Here is an 8,109-nt window from a genome sequence, read left to right as displayed (position 1 = left end):
GCGGAGCGGGGGCCTAGGCCGAGCGCGTCCAGGTGCTGTGGCAGAGCTCCCCGTGCGTTCAGCGGTAGCGTGAGAGGGGGCCTTGGTCAGGTCCAGCTGCTTCTCCCGACGCTTTTGAAAAGACAAGCTGCTTTCGTTCGTGTGTTGTCATTAGAAGTCCGGTTACTGCCCAAAACTTAAATGACTGACGGTAAAAATAGAGAGGGGGAGAGGAATTCTTGCCCCACTTATATTTCTGTTAATTGCTCTCTTTGGTTTCTTGCTAAAATTACCACCTTTTTTTTTTGTTGTTCAAAACCTTGCTCAAGCGAAGGCTACAACAGGCCGCTGTGGAATCATCCCGTGGGGTTTGGGGTAGGATTTGCCGTTGTGGGGCAGTGCTGGGAAGATTAATTTGAACTTGAAAAGGCTGTGCACACCGAGCTTGGTGTAAGGTTTCTTAGGGACAAAATGATCGTTTAAATTTTGCCTGGAAATTGAATGGGGGATATGACAGCTAGGAGAAAGGACAAAACCAACAGAAAACCAAACACAACAAACCACAGACGTTTACAAATTAAATTTAAGATAAATATCTCTGTTAGTAATTGTGTAAGTCAAAAAAGATTTTTCAAAGCAACCTTGAGGTGAAACTGCAATATTCCTTTGATTTGCCTTATGAATGATTTGAGTGGGGCTTTGCACCGATTGCCAACCAGTATGCAGATACTTGCACTTTTAAAAATGTGTAGTTATACCAAAATACTAAGTGATTTTTTTTTTCCAGGGGCTTAGGATCTTTCCAATGTTAAGGTCAAAATATCTTACTTACAATGGTGGTTTATATAGGCCTAAAAATGCATTGGCTTTGATGAAATATCTTGAGGTTCTAATTTAAAAGAAAGAGGACTGCAAATCAGGGAGTTGGGATTTTTGGGGTTTGGGTTTTTTTGTGGGTTTTTTATTTTTAAATATTATTTTAATGCTATTTTTGGTAAGATGATTGAGTTAATGTTGACTTACATTCATCAAAGTAGGGTGTTCAGCAACTGTGCTACTTACCATAGAGAACTGATAACTCGAGGAACCTTTCATAAAAGGTAACCTCCAGTTGGTGCTATATGGCTCTGTTTTTTTGTTAGTTAATAGGGTTTAAGTCGGAAGATGTGATGTATTATATTGTATTTTCCAAGTATGCGTATTTTTTTTTATTCACAATTGCTTAGAGAGTCTTTGACTTTTTTTTTTTTAATTAAAAAAAGTCAAAGGTCTCTAAATAATTTTTCCTCAAACAGACTAGAACTATACAAACTAGAACTGCCATTGGGGCTTGGAAGTATTTTTTGGCATATAAAGAACTTTAAGCCATTAATTTAGGTTAATTAATAAAGATAGAATGGAGCTTTTGGGGTTTTTTTGCAACCCTTGAAAATTAAACTGCTAAGACACTGTCTTCTGAACTTGAAGGATGTTTCCAGTTTCTCCCTGCTACTACTGCTCCTCCTAGTTTTTCCTAGTAGCTGTAGGACTAAATTGACAGGACTCTGTCTGGTCACTGCAGTTGATTACAGAAGGGAAATTCAGCAGTTCTGATAATTCTACCTGGCCCTTGCAAAAGCTGTCAGCACCTTTGATCATGGGCATGGGCAACAGCTCTGAGCAGAGAGATCCAAAAAGCATAATGGGTGGTAATAGCGGATGAGAAGCAGCTGAGAGTCTCATAGAGGTTTCTCATCAAGACACAGTCATTACATCTGTAAAAACCCCCTTTTTAAAATTATGATGTAGTCTTGTGCCTATATGATGGGCAGGTTCTCTAGCATCTACAAACAGGAATATTCAGGCTTAGTGCAATATTTCGTTTAAGAATATTGTACTAAGATAGCAGCTTTATTAAAACTGATTTGATTATTTTGTTTCCAGTTTGTCTGAAGATAAGCTCTAGCAAATATTTTCTGTCTGTGACTGTGTCTTTTGACAGAAAATCTCGTAACAGGAAAAAAGTGGCAATTTAAGGAACTTATGCATTTTCTTAGCGTCTTGAGGGGAGGAAAAACCCAGAATTATGAGAGCTTGTTATTCTTATATTTGCTTTTTACAGATGTCTCACTTTACAAGTGAAGATGAAGCTGTGTTACAGTCTATGCTTAGACAATTACTGCACAGTGTGAAAGAAAAAATCACTGGAGCCCCATCAGTAGAATGTGCAGAAGAGATTCTCTTGCATTTGGAGGAAACAGATGAGAATTTTCACAAGTAAAAATATTTTTGCTTGTTAAAATATTTTGAAGGATGTGAAATGTATAAAACTATATTATTACTGGGAAATGTTTACAGTTTGTGTTGCTGTGCAAATGTGTATGTGTTTTTATATATATCCTTCATTAATCAACTAACAAAAGATATTTAGAGAATAAAAATTAATTTTGCTGGTTTTCTGGTTTTTTTTTGTTTTGTTTTTCTTTTTCACTCTTGGTCGTGTAATTTTTACTGTAATAGTAACTGATGAGCTGTCTGTGAGAGGAATTTACAAAACAACTTAGCTCTGATGCATGTGTACATGTAATGCACTAAATACAACACACAAACAAGCTTGGAGGAATCCTCACTGAAGACTGTCAGGCAGGTGTTTTTGACACCTGCTAGACAATATCATTTTGTTTTACAAAAGGTAAATTTGCAGAAGGCTACTTGGCTTCTATATTTGATTATTCTGTCTGGCATATATTACTGAACTGTTGTGTATCTTATCAGGTAGTTGTCTTTTTAATTAAAGTTTTGAATAAAGCAGAATTGTATCTCCATCACACTTTTGTTAAATCAGACTTGACAGTGTGACCTCACATACATGTGATCTAAATTTCTGGAACCCACACTCTTCTCTCCTTTCCATGGTACTCTAACATTTTTTTCCTACATGAGAGTTTTTAGTATGCGTTTGTAGTGAGCCAATGGAATATCAAGCTGAAATTCCCTTGAAGACAATAAGGACCAGAGTTCTATGACCTGATTTCTAAGAAAGTGGTTCCCTGCCTTTTTTCTCAGAGGTGGGATTGTCTACGTTCTCTGGTTTGCCTGTTTTTTAGCATTGTCTTGTCAGGGGTAGAAGGTAGGTAAAAGTAAATAAGTGAAATAGAACTAGAGTTTATCTAAAATTTCACTATAATTTATAAACTACTTTGTAAGTTACAATGCTTTTGTATCTTCTGAAGATGCTAAATGCTGTCAAATATATTTTAGCTCAATTTTAATTTGTATTACAAATTGTATCAGATAACACTGTTGGCAGTCTTGCAAAGTTTGAGCACCAGGTTGGGTGATGAGCATGAGTAAAAGAGTAGGTTATAAACATATGAAAGTTGAAAATTACATGTAATTTTGAAAATAAAGCATTTTAGATAGATATATAGATATATATATATAGATATATATATATACAGTAAAAAAAAAAACAAACAAACAACCAAATAGCCAAAAGCATATGAAATTACTTCTGTCAGTATTTCTTCTGAGGACTTACTAAGAGAATACCTAGCATAAGGGAATAATGTCTATAGCTAATGGAAGCAATGCATACATAGCTTTTCCCTTTAGGATGCTGAAACAATGGCTTTCATTGCTCTTTCTGGTATGTTAAATAATTGGCGATCCTATAGATACTTTCCTTTCATGAGAAATGTTTTAACGTACATTTAACAGAATATCAAGTGATGCTTTAAATGCAGAATGCGAGCATTACTCTGTGGCACTGGAATATTTTTGACGTATTCTAGTCTTGTTCATGACCCATGGCAGTATAGGTTGGTTTTCATGGAAGGTCAGAGAGGTCATATGGTGGTTTATTAGTGAGACCATTAGGAAACTTCTTTCTTGACCCTTACCCCATCCATACAGACTACAAGCTCCTTTTAGTAGTGTGTGCTTTTGGACTGTCCAATACGCTGTTTCAGCTCAGTATTTTGATCTGCCTCATGGTTATTTTGCCTCAGTAATTTTACCAGATTTTGAGGCTTTACTTTATCCTTTGTTCCCACTTTGATGTAGAAAGAACAGAAATACAGGATCCTTAGAAAGCTAATAAAAAGGAAAATTGAATCAAGTTTAGAGTTTATGTGCAGTAGTAGAAATCAGAATTTCTATCTGTGTAAGTAGCACGTTTTCTGTTGTATTTTTTCCTTAAAGTCCTCAAGTTTTTTTAACCACCCCCCCCTGCTCCTTGGTGCTTCCTTTGTAAGCCCAGCCAGATCAGTTTGACTTGATTCTACATGTAAAGTAGTAGTTTGGTCATTGCTGAAACACTTGTTACGAAACATTTTTAAGGTTGAAGAATGATCCAGAAGATCAAGGCTAGGACATCAAGCAGACATAAACTTAGTGGCAATTATGTGATTGATGTGAAGGAGTTGCTGCAAAAATGTATAACCTGGAAATGTTACCGTCATAAAACAAATGAGAGGAAGTTTTATGAAAGCTTTCATTCAGTGGAGAGTTGTGTGCAATTTCATTATTGTAGAAGTAAAAAGCCAGACTTGAAGACAAATGAAAATGCAAATAAACATGTTTGTATCTTTCTTGAAATATACTTCTTGTATTTCTGTTACTTTTCATTGAGAACAAAAGTGATGTAGGAATGAAAATAACTGGGAAATGGAAAAAAAAAAAAAAGATAGTTTTATACCTGATGAAACTGGTAGGTGATCAAGTGAGGAAGTAGGTATCATTATACACTAAAAAAGTAAGCACAGAAAATTGTGTCTTGTATCTTGAATGTAGTCTACTTTATTTAATATCCAAGAAAAGCAAAAGTGCTACCTGTTGTAACAGTTGCTTTTATTTGCATTTTATAGCTTTGGACTCTGTACCTACAAAACAGTACTGTACTTTGTCCAAAACAATTAACTGTTTTATTTGAATTTTTCTCACTCTGTATTTATCCAAATTAATACAACGTAGTTGCACATCTGCATCTGATATAATGAAATTACAATCATGCTTCTACTGTTTATGTATGATTACTTTTTTGCGTTTGCTTTGTCCTTTATGCAAATCAGAAGACTAACCAAAAAAATGTATATATTCTGAGCACTACTTTTTAGCATTTTCTATAGCTAATAGATCCTGAGGACCCAGTGAGAGTTTTTTGTTTGAAATCCCCCTCTGATTATTCTTTTGTTTAAACAAGTTTCTGTATGTAATAAGAGCGCAAAGCCAGTTTCCTTGCATTTTATCATATACCTGTAATCAGATAGCTAGTTTGTCAGTTTGAGATTTGCATACTGTCATGACACACAGACTTTCATAAGCCTTAGACATGCTCAAACGCTAGAATTTATAAATTGTGTTTTCTATGTTTCTTCTCATTTTGTACATGTCCTGCATAAATACCAGATGGATACACTGTAAGACAATGAATGCTGTGATCAGGATGCTCCAAGGAATGCTTCTTTTGGAATTTTAAATTAGAGATTTCTTGATACTCTGTGATTTTTGTCTACAAGACCTTAACCTTTTGTCTGAGTAGATTTTTACATTTAGAAGTAGCACAAAAGGAAATCAGAAATTCTCTGGTATTGCTTCTTCCTGGAATATGCTGATAATGACCGTATTAAAGAAAATCAAACGTAATTGTGTTTTTTACACTGTTGAAGTTTATTTCTCTGCAAGTCATAAACCCTTACTTTAAAGTAATAGTCTGCTGAGAGAGAAGATAGCTAATGTTAATGTGTTGAAAATGTTTGATGAGCTCAAGGTTATGTTACATTTTAGTTTTGTGTATTTGTTGCAGCTACGAGTTTGTGAAATACCTTAGACAATATATAAATAATACTGTGGGAACTGTGATTGAAGAAGAAACAGAAAAATGTACTTCTGCTCAAAATCAGGGCGAAGTATCTGGCTATGACACACTTGTCCAACATGTTACCAAGAAGACCCGTGAATCAGAAGAGTGAGTATATACGTGTAATTCACGTTTTTGTTTCTTCTTGGTCTTTGTCTTCATTTCTTCTTTCCAGAACTTGTTTTGAACAAATAAATGCTGAACCAATGGGTAACAAAAGTGATTCTTTGCTTTCAAAAATCAGTGCTAAGCAATTCAGATTTTCCTACCCTACAATTTGTCATGCTTTGTCTCACTCTGGAATTAATATTATGAACCATTGCATAAAAAGATTGGCAGCAAATCTATGAAGTTTTTGAGGTATCTAGGACTGGATTTGGGCAGGGCTAAGATTTCAGAGAAGAATCACTGCTTCCTACTATTTCGCTAGCTGCAAATTAAATTCAGTTTTGATACAGAAGTTTGCCTAAAGGAAAAATTGGTTTTATTATGTACTGAAGTTTGTTAATTTCCTTAGATATTGGTGGAGAATCTGCATGAGAATGTTGTTTTCTAAAAAAAGTAAATTAGAATACATATGTATATTTTTAAAGATCTCTTCCGTGGGATTTAGTCAGGTGTCCTGTAAGAGTAATATGTTCAGTGAGATCTGCTTTCATTGACCAGTTTAAAAACTGAGGTTTGATCTATCTTGCTTTGTATTTTAGTGTATTTGCAGATACTTCTGTAGTGCTGTCCATGTAATGTAAAATTGGTATGTGGACCAACTGTATAATTATCCAAGGTTTTTTTGACTGTCAGATGGCCAGAAATCAGTGGGTGTGCAAAACCACATGTCAACGTATTACAGGGTTTATGGTCCAGAATAATTGGCCTTTGAACACCTTACTTAGTAAAGAAGCTTTAAGTAGAAAAACCTCTGTGAGTACCAGTTAAATTCTTTTATTTGTCATCTCTTTCCTGCTAACTTTATTCACCTTCTATGGACATTAGAATAACTTTTCCTTGGAAAACAGAGGCTGGTAGCTCCCCTACTGAATTTTCATGCTTTGAATTTTGAGTTTGCATACACAGATGATTGCTGTGATTCTTTAAAGCAGTGATTAGTAGTACTTATAAAATGGATTTTAGCATATACAGCTGTTACTTCCAGAAAATATGTAGAACTTCAAACATTTAGTTTATGCATCACATTTGTTTCAGAATTCCTGGACGAAATCTTAACTACATCATAATGCTTAAAGCAGTTCTAAAAGTATTGCTTCTTTAATTAAAAGGGACAGTATACTTTTGTCATCATGGTGAATCAGGTCCTTGGCTCTCTATTTTTAATTGTCATAGAGAGCCATGATGAGGGCTTTACTGAGGTTGAACCATTACAATGTGAAAACAATAAAATAAAAATGAGCACCTGAAATGGTGAATGTTGAAAAATTAAAACCAACCAAACCCCCCATTATTTGAGCATCAGTGGTCATTTTTGTGTGTTACAGAGGAAGAAAACAAAAAAGACAATTGTCTCATATTTTAGCCACTGAAACAATTTTATGTACTACTTCAGCTAAACTATTTTATTCACTAATTTTTATTGCATAATCTTAACTTCATCTGTGCTTTTAGTGGTACTAGACTTTTGCCATGATGCCTGTTTACTATGTGTCCTCAGTAAGAAAGAAATTAAAAAACAGCATGTGATTCTGTTCTAGAAGATTTTGTGTTTGTTTTCAAGTTTCTTCTGTAACAGTATACAGAAATATGTTCTAATGAACCAAACCTTTATAGGGCCCTTTTCTTGTTACCTGTCTGCAAGCATTCTGAACTTTGAGCATTGTTTGGTCTCACTTTGATGGTCCAGATATCATTTCAGTATCATTCAAGGTTCCAGTTTTGTTCATTGTTTATTTTCTGTGAAATATTTAGTAGGTACTATACCTAAAGGTATTTATGGAGAAAAGTACGTTAAGGAATTTAATGCCTTAGTAATACATTCTGTGTTTTCAGAGTATGGCCAGTTATGTTAGAAAGCAGTTCTCAGTCAACTGCACTTGGCTTTATTTTCACCTAGAAAATAGATGTTAGGATGATTGTTTTTCAAATTATGCTATTTGTGTATTTTTGTTTCAAGGATCAGGACCTTGGGGTTCTTGTGCTCATTAAAGTTGGTAGAAGATGCTCTAATGAACTAAATATGTCTGTATCTATTCTTAATTGGAGAGGTAGGAGGCTATTAAAGCACAATATGGTAATTTATATCTCTGGTGACTGTAAAATAAGTAACAGTAGCCTTAAAG

The 8,109-nt window shown here is 34.7% G+C and overlaps 1 protein-coding gene across 2 annotated transcripts in view; it reads left to right on the top strand.

The window, feature by feature from the left end:
* The first annotated feature begins 114 nt into the window (after window positions 1-114).
* TBC1D32 (TBC1 domain family member 32) overlaps window positions 115-8,109 on the top strand; it is an 88,267-nt gene continuing 80,272 nt past the window's right edge. Inside the window, exons 1-3 of one of the 2 annotated variants that reach the window (XM_026845643.1) lie at window positions 115-135; window positions 2,081-2,235; window positions 5,765-5,926. In XM_026845643.1, the coding sequence (XP_026701444.1) occupies window positions 2,081-2,235; window positions 5,765-5,926 (317 nt within the window). In that variant the 5' untranslated portion in view covers window positions 115-135. Of the gene's footprint in view, window positions 136-2,080; window positions 2,236-5,764; window positions 5,927-8,109 lie in introns of those variants that run through there. The other variant, XM_026845644.1, reaches the window with a different exon arrangement.

This window comes from Athene cunicularia (assembly GCF_003259725.1).
Source record: "Athene cunicularia isolate RWA chromosome 3 unlocalized genomic scaffold, athCun1 chr3_part1, whole genome shotgun sequence".
In the NCBI taxonomy this organism is placed as follows: Eukaryota; Metazoa; Chordata; class Aves; order Strigiformes; family Strigidae; genus Athene; species Athene cunicularia.
Note: the sequence above shows the minus strand (reverse complement) of the source record. Positions and strands in the feature narration are given on the sequence as shown.